This window comes from Eschscholzia californica, unplaced genomic scaffold (assembly GCF_041429995.1).
Source record: "Eschscholzia californica isolate CP2 unplaced genomic scaffold, dmEscCali1.0.p SCAF_6, whole genome shotgun sequence".
NCBI lineage: Eukaryota > Viridiplantae > Streptophyta > Magnoliopsida > Ranunculales > Papaveraceae > Eschscholzia > Eschscholzia californica.
The window spans coordinates 36512330-36525075 of NW_028238483.1; the positions used below are offsets into that span (position 1 = coordinate 36512330).

General features: G+C 35.4%; 2 protein-coding genes across 2 annotated transcripts; both read right to left on the reverse strand.

Annotated features, from left to right (window-relative positions):
* Positions 1-4565: 4565 nt before the first annotated feature.
* LOC147534266 (protein trichome birefringence-like 25) lies at positions 4566-7890 on the reverse strand. The gene is made up of 4 exons (XM_086649076.1): positions 7434-7890; positions 7208-7294; positions 6697-6974; positions 4566-5604 (listed from the first exon to the last, which is right to left on the reverse strand). Exons 1-4 carry the CDS (start codon positions 7690-7692, stop codon positions 4831-4833), a joined length of 1398 nt encoding a protein of 465 aa, XP_086505202.1. The 5' UTR covers positions 7693-7890; the 3' UTR covers positions 4566-4830.
* A 1203-nt stretch (positions 7891-9093) lies between these two features.
* LOC147534267 (protein trichome birefringence-like 24) lies at positions 9094-12247 on the reverse strand. The gene is made up of 4 exons (XM_086649094.1): positions 11353-12247; positions 11110-11199; positions 10268-10545; positions 9094-10189 (listed from the first exon to the last, which is right to left on the reverse strand). Exons 1-4 carry the CDS (start codon positions 11612-11614, stop codon positions 9416-9418), a joined length of 1404 nt encoding a protein of 467 aa, XP_086505220.1. The 5' UTR covers positions 11615-12247; the 3' UTR covers positions 9094-9415.
* Between the last annotated feature and the right edge of the window lie 499 nt (positions 12248-12746).

Sequence of the window (12746 nt, forward strand, 5' to 3'; positions counted from 1 at the left end):
GTTTACCGATTTTTTTTATTTCAATTGTAAACCCAAAGGTAGTATTGGACAAGAGAGGAAAATTATAAAGCCCAAAATTCGGGTCAAAATATCAAGTGAAGCCCAACCCGGAATGATAATGCAAAAAAGAAATCCAAAAGTTAAAATTACAAAATATTTTTGAAAATTTCTGAACAAATCACAGTTTGCTCTCAACAATTTTGTATTTTCTATCGACAATTTTGTAAATGTATGAACAAATTTGTTTTTGTTCACACATAATTAAGAACATAATTATATATGTTGTCACAGTTTCAAAAGTGTTGCCAACAATTTAAAAATTGTGTTTTTTTTACATTATTATTCTCGAGTGGGTTTTTTTCGTATTTGGGCCCAAATTTTGGGTTTTTCTTACATAATGTAGGGCCGAAAATAAGCAAACCATGGAAACACTTTACCAAATTTAAATTTTCAAAAGAATTAAAAGTTTACGAAACTCTATTTTCGAAAAAGTTAAAAAAAAAATCCTCTTTACTCGCCTCTTCCATCTTCTTGAGTGTTTTTTTTTTTGATGAAATATCTTCTTGAGTGTTGATGTTCCCCAAATGTTTCTCCTAATTCACTTTTGGCCATCTCGTTCGCATTCAATTTTGGCCAACCCCCATTGTGTCCCACAATATATATTTTGTATTTTCTCTCCCTATCCATCTCTAATAACCCAAACATACAAATGGTCCCTTTTTGTCCCACAAAATCTACCTTTTTATATTAGTATCACTTTCTAATTCAAACATACCACTGCCTCCTTTTCTTCAACAATATCTAACCAATTACGTATATTAACTTCTTTAGCAAGAGTTAAGAAGTAATTTTGTGTGTATTCGGGTTTTACTATAAATTACAATGGAACAGAAGAACTTTGTAACTGCGGATAAAACATCCCAACCATGCATCATTATGGCAATAAAAGAGTGATACTATGAAGCACTAGTTTTCCTTGTGATCAATTAGATGAAACAGTGTAATTGTCTCGGTCAAGTTGTTAAAAACTACAAAACTACTTGACACAAATCGTTGATACTTAAGTCGTAGTATTTAGTCTCTAGATTCTCAAACTACTTCTACAACACATTGCTTAAAGGATGATTGGTCTTAAACCAAGATTAGTCCCAAAATATGTAACCAATTAGCTCTAATACAAATGCTAGGGACCTTGATCTTATAACTTGGAAAAACAAAAGGGTTATTTCCCTAATGGCCCCCAACTTTGTGACCAGCTTCCCGCCTGGCCCCCTACTTTACGAGAAATACTCATATGACCCCCTTTCGTTATAACACCGTCACTCTCTCCTCCATCATGTTTTCTCCCTCTGCCAACTCACGCCACATCATCTGTTACGCCACCTCATCACCTTCTCTGACAGAGGCCGCAGGCCGGCCAAATTTCCGGCCGGGTGACCTTCAAACTAAAAAAAAAAATTTCTCTCTTCCTCTCTCTCTCTAAAATTACTCCGGCGAAGGGAGACCTTCGCCGGAGTGGTCTGTTCGTGAAGAACAGACCGAGATCTGTTCGTGAAGAACAGACCGAGATCTGTTCGTGAAGAACAGATCGAGTCTGTTCATCACTGAACAGACCTGGTATGTTCCTTGAAGAACAGATCTCGGTCTGTTCTTCAAATTAGCATTATTTAAGTCTAATTTGTTGAACATTAGAACCCAAAAACCTCTTCAAATCAAAACCCTTTCCTGATAAACCATTTTCAACATTTTTCAATCCAGAGTAAATCCTAACAGTTCCAGCAGCAATAGCAACAGCCATTTCTCAATATAGAAAAACACCCAAGAGATTAAACTAGAAAAATAAAATAGAGGAGAAAGTAAATGCTAAGATCTTTGAGAAGGAAACCCTAAACCTAGTTGTTAGAGAAATTTATGAAAGATAATAGTGGGAAGTGGATGGGTTATTTTGGTGGTGGTAAAGGTAGTTTGGTTAATACTCAACCACTTAGGCTTCTTTTTCATTGTTCATATTATCCATCGCCATTACGTGAAGAACAGACCGAGATCTGTTCTTCACGAACAGATCTCGGTCTGTTCTTCAAGAACAAATCTCGGTCTGTTCTTCAAGAACAGATCACTCCGGCGAAGGTCTCCCTTCACCGGAGTAATTTTAGAGAGAGAGAGAGAGAATTTTTTTTTTTTTTTTTTAGTTTGAAGGTCGCTGGCCGGAAATTTAGCCGGCCGGCGACCTCTGCCGGAGAAGGTGATGAGGTGGCGTAACAGATGATGTGGCGTGAGTTGGCAGAGAGAGAAAACATAATGGAGTAGAGAGACGGTGTTATAACGGAAGGGGGCCATATGGGTATTTCTCGTAAAGTAAGGGGCCAGGCGGGAAGCTGGTCACAAAATTGGGGGCAATTAGGAAAATAACCCAAAACAAAACTATCATAAATAGATGCTACTTGTCCTGCAGTACAACATTAATGCGTACAAATTTCCCCCAAGGCCTTTGTGTGGGCTAGCTAGCATGGATAGTAAGAACCTAACTTAAATGAGAATCACAGAGAGGTTGCTAGGGACATAATAATAAGGTCTTCAAATGTGGGACAAGATATGAAAACACAGATGGCCGTTAAAGTGCTTTAACTAGTAATGGACCCTATTCTTTTCACTCCTATCACTATCTTATACCTAATTTCATGCAATTTTAAATGTGAGGGCCCCTTTGTGTTTATTGTTTACCACGGATTTGGCATGACTCAATCAAGTGTTTTTTTTTTCTTTGTTATAAAGAACCCTTCTCTTGTCATTAATACATTTATGTTTTTTTTTTTCAAAATACATTCATTTTGTTATACATGATAACTTAATTAGACATTACGTCATGCCATTACAGAAATAGTAAAATATGATGATTAAGGTTGCGCATATTCCTTCACTACATTGATACATGGACCTCTTAAAGGCATAACAACATCAAAGTTTAATTTCTTAAGAAGAGCATCACATTTCGTTTCACCACCGATGTGGAATTGCTTTACAACAATAACAACATTTTAAAAGTTGTAACAAAACCTTCAACGTCTATAATGATCTATTTGTACCATAAACATATACAAATGTTCCTCACAATTCCTCGTCTTTGTAAGTTTTTTTTCTATTTTTTTTGTGGAGAAAGGTCAACTGGATGGTGAATAAGAAAGTAATAGAAGTTAAAATCTTAATTTTCAATGGACAATCCAGACATACCAGTGTTCTATATCGCCGAAGTACTTGGTTATAATCACTTTGTACATTTTTTATGCATTCTTTTAAAATGTAGTAATTCAACAAAAGAAAACCTTTAAAATCCATACTCAAGAGTTCATATGGTAGATCAAAATTTGATTTGAATATCCTCTGGCATTGTGAAATTAGTGGGGGTTTGATTGGGGTGACATTTTGTGAAGAAGCAGAGAGCAGAAGTGGCCGGTTGTAAGAATGGGTCCAAGAGACTTTACCTATTCAGGGAGGGAGGGAGGGATACAGGAGATTTATGAAATCTAGAGAGAGCGAGAGAGAGTCAGAATTTCTCACTCACGTCCCATCCAACCAACCCTCTGCCTCCTCTCTCTCACTGAGCTGCCCTGGTAGAGACGACATTACAGAACTTCTGACCTCTTTCTTTTACTCCTCATCATCTAACTCAATTTCTAGGTTCCTAACTACTTGTTTGTTTCAAGTACCAAGTAAAATGAATCTCTTGTGGTAAAATATCAACAGTAAACAGTCAGTTAGAAAAAAAAATAAAGTAGTTGGAATAGTCCTGCACCACATTGGATGGAGAGTTAGGTTACCCTACTCTTTGCTCGAAGCCGGTGGAACGCAAAGATCCAACTATCCATGTAGCATCCCACCGAGATCCCAAAGGCTCTATCTCCTAACCATTAGATCCAGCCATTTGGTGTGGCTGGAACGCGAGTCGTTCAATCTAGACGTGAACGTTTTGCCCAAACGACCCAAATTGATGTTCCTTATTGCTGTTTAGTCCCCCCAACTTAACCATTTTTCGTCCAAACTTCAGATTTGAATATCACATTCATCCAAAATCGAATTCGAGTGATTCTTGACTCTAAACTTAAGAGCTCGACGAGGCGAACGCAATAGTGTGCTCCTTTTCTAAGCTTGACGATTCAAACCAATTCAAATTGGATCCGATTTCAACAGACATTCTGTCTGAACCTAACTCATTAGTATTTTTCCGACATAACCCACTAAATAATGCCCCTCCATTTACCCGATAATACCTATCTACACAATGTATAAGAATAAGAAGAAGGGGAAGGAGAAGGCAAAGGAGAATTGCAAAAATGAATCACTTTGGAAGCTAGTCATCTTAGGTCACACAAGAAAGCCCCTTTTCATAATTTCCTATTAATTTAAGGACCTAGAAGAAAATAACTCTTATTAAGAAATTTTTAAGGCACTCCCTTTTGCTCTTACCAGGCCCATGTATCTTCACTTTGACATGGACCAGCTTGTGCTTTTTCTTCAGCCCATCTATTGAGAAACAGGGGAGATCATATCCGAAAAAAATCACAAATAACTTTTTCTCTTTTCTTGACAGACCCCGTGATCATTACATTGCTTTAATACATCATAAAAATACAACATGTAGTGAAAGAAATGCAGATAAGTTCACCTTCTTGCACTTCAAACCCCACACCACAACTCATGGAAAAACAAATTTTCACCCAAGCTTTCAGAAAACAACCAAAATCTGAAGAACCCATTAACAATTGAGGTAATAGGATGCACCTAAAAAAGCAGGAGCTTTGAACCGATATCGATTAGAACCCGAATCTCTAAATCTTAACTATTCATCAACATCTCCATGATCAAATCATTCCAAGAATCAATAGGTCCAGGCAAACACCAATGAAGACAGTCATACTGAACTTTAGCATTTTTGTCCTTTAAAAATGGCTGAAACTGCCTAAAAGGACCCGGATGGCCATCAGGTCTGAGTAACGAAAGATGGGTTGTGTCTAGAAGTTTTAAATTTACCCGTTTTCCGGTACCTTCATTCACAAACTTTTCAAATTCTTCCAATTCTATATTTCGGAATGAAGAATCATAATCTTTTAGACTAACCTCTTCTTCTTTAAATGGTACCGTCCGTTTGCAAGTTCCTCCATTGTCCCATGTGCCGTTTTCGAAATGATCCGGTGTGGTAGTTCTGTAAAGAACTGTGCCGCTATGGTTGGAGTCAGTGATGAATTTGAGCACCGACTTAAGCCCTATACGGTAAGCATATTCAGCTCCGAATTCTGTCAAGTTCTTCCCTTGACAGTAATTGCAACCTATGATTGTGTTGTTCTTGAAATAAATGGATGGCTTGAAAAACCATTTTCCTGCAGAAATTACCATATAATCGAAGCTCTGATATTGATTGGTCCATTTCTTGTCGAGTTGATCCAGATGTAATTGAACATCACCGGTTGAGGCACCGTTGGTATCGTCAAAAGTGACGGATTTGAGAAGGAACGGTGACCAGATCACTGAGAGTGTGAAGTTATAGGAGGGGAAATGCCACTTTATTGATGCATATGCTGCATCATGGTACACATCATTTGCTGTTTCCACCTGAAATGGACGATAAGTTGAATTTATGAACTTGTTTTGGCGATAAAAAAGCAAGATATCGACTTTTATGGTAAGAATATACCATTAGATTGAGAAATTTGATCTACAGAACCAAGTAAGAATATACTATTGAAGAACAACAAAGAACAGACATTGCTATAATAGGACTACAACTCCATTGTCTTGGTGCCGGTTTGTCGTTGCATAATTGGTGAATATTGAAAGAAGAAGCCTATGCAAGATAGACATAGATACTACTTTAAAGAATCCAGATTTCACGGGTCACCAATATGAGAAACCGAAATTCAAAGCTTTCTTCACTTTGACGATGTTCATGCTCTAAAAGTAGCGAAGGAGACATGAAAATTTTGGAGTAAAAAAAGGAAAAGGTATTACAGATAATGTTGCGGGAAATGCTGATGTGGAGAATGAAAACAAGACACATCAACTAGCAAGCCTCAAATATAGGAGTTCCTTCTGATGGAGGTATTTACAATTAAACTACATCGACTCCATCACGAGGACTGAGTTCCTAATGGCTTCTTCATGAACTTAATATCCACTGAAGGATTACTGGGGTGTAGCCAATTCACGTACTATTCGAGTGGTAGTATAAAAAGAGGACAAAGGTATACCAACTTAACGCTAATTCCAGAAATCAAGACCTTGAGGCATTACAGGATATGTAATAATCTTCAAAAGGGTTAATGAAGATTTCTAAAAACCCACAAAAACCAAAACAATATCATTGGTATAAAGTGCGTTGAAAGTCGAAACAGATTATAAACACTCAGATCAGTTTCCATTTACTTTTGTTTAGGCTCCTAAGTATAAGAAGGTAATGGGTACTAGACTGAGAACCACTGTCATCTTTTCTTGTTTCTTCTCGGCTTTCACTTAGTTTTGGTTTTGACATTAACTAGCATATTAAAGCAAAGGAAGATCTAGTACATAAACTTTTGACTCAACTATCACATAAAGAAGGCAATTCACTAATTATGGACAGGCAAAGAATAGTAGAAAGGAGCTTAAATCAAAATATATATAAGATCAAACCGCACAGCAAAACTCAAAATGTACCGCTGAACATACCTTCGAGAGAATGCAAAGCAAAGACTGAGCATGGTTCCGACAAATCGAATCACCTACAAATGCCCATGATTTGTTCCTCATTGTTTCGAGAAACCTCTCTGGATTAAACCGTGGCAATTCACAATCTCGCGGTTTCCACCTCCAATATAGATACTCTGAATCAGGCCGCCCGTTTTTCATACAATTTTGATGATCAGTAATGACATTGCAACTCTCATTAGTATATATTGGACCTGATGGATCTGAGATCCAATCCCCAACAAAAATATCACATTTTTCTGCATTTCAAACAATCAAATTGCTCAGTTAAAACTTATATCAGTACATAAAAACATTCATGACTGAAATTGTTAGTAGCAAGGATCATACCTAACTTTTACTTCTCATAAGATAAAATCAGATACCCATAAAGGCAACAGATAAAATAATTTGAACCCAAAAAACTTTTGGATTTTACTTTTGTTCTTTCATGAATTTAAAACCCAAATTTCAAAATGAAACCATTTCAAACCTGGTTTAAGAGGAATCTGATCTGAATCCTCTTGAGTCTCAAGACCATTAATTGAAGGAATTTCTGATTCCTCATCCAATGGTTTTCCTGAAAAGCCCAAAAAGGGTGAATCAGTAACAAGCAAAACTTTAAAGTTCAAAGTGAATCTGTAATTACTTGAGGTTTAATTCTTGTTCTTTCTTGGGTTTGTTAAAAACCCAAACTCCAAAACTACTACTCTACTAACCTATGTGAGAAATCTGATCTGGGTTCTTGTCAACTTCAACAGATTCAGGTGCAGGATTTAGTAAATCTTTCTCTTTCACTGTTTTCTCCAGAAAAGGAGGTTCAATTTCAGTGACAGAATGAACACCACTTGAACTATGAGAGTAAAAGAGACGAAAAGCAAGACTAACTAGAAGAAATGACACAGCAAACTTCAAAAATATATGGTTTTGGTTGAAATCAAAACATGGGTTCCAATTGAATCTTCTTTCTTTCACCATTTTTCTCTCACTAACCCAATAATTTGTCACAAATAGTGAAGAAAAAGAAGAATAAAAAGAGGCCACACTTCCTTTCAACCAATTTTGTATTTTTCTTCTAGGTAAGGTTTTGGTAGTAAGTCCTCTAGTGACAGTAGATTAGGAAGTAAGTCGCAAGAATTAAAAGAGTGTTACCTTCTCTATTAGAGTTTTGTTTCCATGGCTAAACAAAGAGAGATTAGGAGGAAAGTCATAAGAATTACTAGTGTTAATCTTATTTATTTGTTGGAACTTTAAGACTGCCCCAGATTTATTAATAATTGCAATCTAACACATATTTTAAGATATAATTTTCCAGAATATACACAAGAGTAAGATGAGTTGAAATTTGTTTATATTTAAAACTGTCCTAATCGGGAAAAGTAGAGGTTACCATCCAACAAATGTAAGCTTCACAGCTGAATATTTACTCGTTAAAATTGTAAAAAAAGGAGAAGTTAACCTTAATATTAGTGAGAAAAAAAAGTTACGGTATTCAGTTTTTCTGCTTCCTCTTATTCTTACACATTAGTTACCCCCTTACTAATATCCCCGTAAGAAACTTTTAACAATTATATTGACCCCAAATTACATCTGACTTAGTCGAGAAGATCATCTTGGTTAGGATACTGATATCTTTTCTGTGCGTTTGACGGAGATTGTTACTTCAGAGTATCAAGACTATGACATACTAAAAAGCAAATACTCTCAGGTGATATATTTATTAATATAAAACGGCTCCCCTAATGGATTCTGGAGTGAGATGTGATAATTTGATAATAAAAAATTGTAAGTAACTAAGTTGAGATAGAGTTTAACAAAAAAAAAAAAAAACTAAGTTGAGATAGGATTCCTCCTTTTTTTTTTAATTAAATATTACTCTATATACATGTCTTTGTTTTATAAATAAAGTGTCCTTTCATCAAAAACTAATAATATCCAATTTGCAGTACTATTTTTTTATTTTTTTCAGCACCGACAACAAAGGTCTGGGATTTCAACGAAAAAAAAAAAGACAACAAAGGTCTGGGAGATGAGAATTTCCATACGACATCCTTTTCCTGTTAGCTGTTGCCCTAATATTCCCAATATAGGTCATATTTTAATGTGCCTTAGTTTACTGACTAGACAAATAAAAGAACATACAATAAATAGAGTTCGAGGCACACGCTTACCAATTCAAAAAAAAAAAAAACATACAATAAATAAGTATTATGTCTTGATAGTCTACAAAGGCAATGTTGGATCTTCATTGGGATATCAAAACTGGTCTAGGTCGACTTGGTGAAATAGACACACTAGTCGTAAGGTTACTTATGATAAAAATTGCTCAGGTACTGAATGAACTCAAAATTTCGAAAAAAAGATAGTACAAAAATGCACTTGATAAGCAACAAAATTCATATATAAACTAGTAAGCTTTAGTATTAAACATCATGTACAATGAACAAAATAAATCACATCTTGCATTTTGTGATTGAAGTTCCTCGGCAAAAGAAACACAAAAACTTACTTAGAACTCTTCCAAATTGCAAGCTTACAATTCTGAATGAGGTAAACGTTGACACTCGTGGAAGAAGCAAACCGAAAGTATCTGCAACTATTATCTCTGTTCATGAATTGACGCACCACTCTGACGTCGCGTGATGAAACAGGTTAACCTAATAAGAATCGATTATCTAGTTTCAATCTCTAGCCGAAAATCTCAATTATTCACTACCATTTCCATAACCAAATCACTCCAAGAATCAATAGGTCCAGGCAAGCACCAATGGAGACAATCATACTGAACTTTGGCCTTTTCATCCTTCAAGAATGGATGGAACTGTCTGTATGCACCTGGATGCCCGTCAGCCCTAAGTAATGAAAGACGGGTAGTGTCCAACAGTTTCAGATCTACCCTTTTTTCGGCCCGTAAGCTTACTGCGTTCTTAAATTCTTCCAACTCGATATTCCTCATAACATTATCGACATATTTTAAGCTAATGTCGCCTTCCTTAAATGGTGAAGTTCGGTCACAAGTTCCTCCACTGAACCATTCTCCATTCTCAAAATGATCGGGTGTGGCAGTTCTGTATAAAACTACAGCACTGTGATTAGAACTTATGACGAAGTCATATACTAACTTGAGAGCTTTACGGAAAGCAGTATCGAACCCAAATTCAGTCAAGTTCTTCCCTTGACAGTAGTGGCAGCCAAGAATTGTCTCGTTTTCGTGGTAGATTGCTGTCTTGAGAAACCATTTTCCACCTGAAATAACGACATAATCGAAGTTCTGATATTGATCTGTCCATGTCTTGTCAAGCTCATCGAGATGTAACTGAATTTCGGACGATGAGACACCATTTATATCTTCGAAAATGGCAGCTTTAACTAGAAAGGGAGACCAGATCACCGAGAGGGTAAAATTATAAGTGGGGAAGTGCCATCTTTTCGATCTATACTCCTCGTCGTGGTAGACTTCGATCCCTCGTTCAACCTGAGATGAATTATAAATTAAGTTTAAGGTCTTAATCTAACCGATATAATCTGATCCGATTAAGTACTCAAAATTTACCCTCGAAAGAATGCAGAGTAATGATTGAACATGGTTGCGAGAAATCGAGTCACCAATGAATCCCCATGATTTATGCCGCATTAGTTCAAGAAATCTCTCTCCATTAAACCGTGGTAACTCACAATTTTGCGGATTCCACCTCCAATGAAGGTAGGCTGAATCGGGTCGGCCGTTCTTCATACAGTTTTGATGACCCTCAATGTCATAACAACTCTCGTTAGTGTAAATTGGGCCCAATGGATCAGGAATCCAATTTCCGCTAAAAAGGTCACATTTTCCTGCATTAAAATCAATCGCAGTTGCTAGCATTAAAACTTATCTAATGAATGAACTAATGATCAAGTTCAAGGTATGGCTATTTAGCCTATGCCTACGTAATATGCGTACTCTCTTATAATTTTTCTTCTCAGTTCAGATACCCGTGTCAAGCGGTCAGATACCCTATGTGGATACACTAGCTAGAGGTATAATGTGAGATTTGTATGTAAATCTTGTGTGGACTCTCTCAATTACGTTCTGATCGGACCATAACATTCCACTCTAGGTCAATGTCTTTTACGTATACGGACGTAACAACGTTTTACCCCTATCCTCGTGCTATTGTATCTGTCACCGCTATCAGTGACAGACACCAATGATGATACATGTGCCAATGTCAATTGTCACATATAGAGTCTTGAGAGATCATATAATATATAACCTAGTACTTCTCATAAGAGAAATTTTTAAATATTGGAAAATAGACAACTATGGATCATGGAAGATAAGAATCAGAGTACTTGCCAAATCAGTGCTTCCTGCATTTAGAACCAAACCACAAAATCAAAATTAGAATCACAAACCTTTTTGAGAAATCTGATTAGAAATTTCTTGAGCTTCAATTGGAGTACTTGAAGTTGAAGGAGAAGGTGAAATCTCATCAACTCTTTTCTCTGCAAAATGTAATTCAATAACAAGTCAAACTCCAAAAAAAAAAAATTAATTAATTTTTGGGTGTAAATTTTGATCTTGCTCTTTTCATGCAATTACCTAGAAAAAAAACAAAACCCAAACTCAAAATTAAACACTTTATAAGAATCAGAAACCTTTTTCAGGAGAAATCTGATCTGGGTTTTTCTGAAGATCATCAAAATTACTTGCAGGAGAAGGTGAATCTGCAGAAATTAGTGTTGATGTTCCTGAAAAAGGTGCTTCAATAGCAACAGAAGAAACTTCATTTGGACTATTAGAAAATAAAAAATAGAAAGCAAGACACATTAGAAGAAATAAAACAGAGAATTTAAGAAATAAATGGTTTTGCTTGAAAATAGAACATGGGTTCAAATCTAAACTTCTTTCTTTCACCATTTTCTCTCTCTCTCTCTCTCTCTCTAAGAAAATCAGAAATGATGTTGAAGAAGATGTAGAGAAGTTGAAAGGGGTTTGGAAAGAAAATAGTAACAGTAGAACTTTACTCTGCCTAAACCTCTCTTGCTTTAACAAGCATCAAACCAACTGCCTTGGCTTTTGGCTTGCCTTACCAAGAAATGAACTAATTTTTTTTCCCAACCGACATTGGTTTTGGACCTTCTGCTTTCTTTCATGCCTTGTGGTGAAAATTCTTTCTTTTTTCTTTTTCATGGTTATGGTGTGTTGTAAACTTCCTAACAAGGAATATTGCACCTTAATTTTACAACATAATATTCAAAAAAAAAAAAAATCGTGGGCAAAATCATTTAGCACGTTAAATGTCTAGTATATCAAGATGGACAGTTATATTTCAACAAAACAAAGATCGAAGGTTATATACTCACGTATGAACTGAAATTTTGTACAACAGTATTTAAAACTAATTTATATTTTCATTACTAAACCAGTACAAATTTAAACTATAGATTTTTTCCAATGTTATTGGATCGAAGATTATCAAAAAATATTGATCAATCTAAAGTTTCTCGTACATTTTTGCTTTGTTTTGAAATTATATGTAAAAAGAAACATGGAAATTGTCTAGAGTCATTTATGCTAAGTGTATCAAACAAAAGGGTTGAACTAACAAATATTGTGTAAAATTCTACAAAAGTTCATATGTATTTGAAAATACATAATACACATACCCTTATTTCATCAAAAGCTTTGTCCTTAACATTTTGAGAGATTGATATTTATAAAAGAAAATCATGTCTTTTGATTGATCTTTCAGACTCAAGGGAAATGTCCAAAGACGATTACCCCTAACAAAATCAAAGAAAAAACACTAGAAAATATGAAAATAAAGTATTGAAAAATTTGGAAACATTGGAGCAAAAAAAATATATGAGTTCGAGTTTTACAAGTTCAGTGTTACAAGACACCATTTTACTGTTCAAAATAAAAAAAGAAACACCATTTTATTAGTAATATATTATGTGTGTTTCTGTATTTATCTGAAATTGAATAAGTACCCTTAAAAAATTAAGTAAATAGTGTTCCAAGTGTAGATTTTGTGGCAGCATAAATA

Coding starts and splice junctions, on each gene's coding strand:
- LOC147534266 (XM_086649076.1), bottom strand. CDS start 7,692: ATGGTGAAAGAAAGAAGATTCAATTGGAACCCATGTTTTGATTTCAAC. Junction 7,295..7,433: donor AGATCAGATTTCTCACATAG/GTTAGTAGAGTA, acceptor TGGGCTTTTCAG/GAAAACCATTGGATGAGGAA. Junction 5,605..6,696: donor TGCTTTGCATTCTCTCGAAG/GTATGTTCAGCG, acceptor CGTCCATTTCAG/GTGGAAACAGCAAATGATGT.
- LOC147534267 (XM_086649094.1), bottom strand. CDS start 11,614: ATGGTGAAAGAAAGAAGTTTAGATTTGAACCCATGTTCTATTTTCAAG. Junction 11,200..11,352: donor TCAGATTTCTCCTGAAAAAG/GTTTCTGATTCT, acceptor TACATTTTGCAG/AGAAAAGAGTTGATGAGATT. Junction 10,546..11,109: donor TAATCAGATTTCTCAAAAAG/GTTTGTGATTCT, acceptor ATTTTAATGCAG/GAAAATGTGACCTTTTTAGC.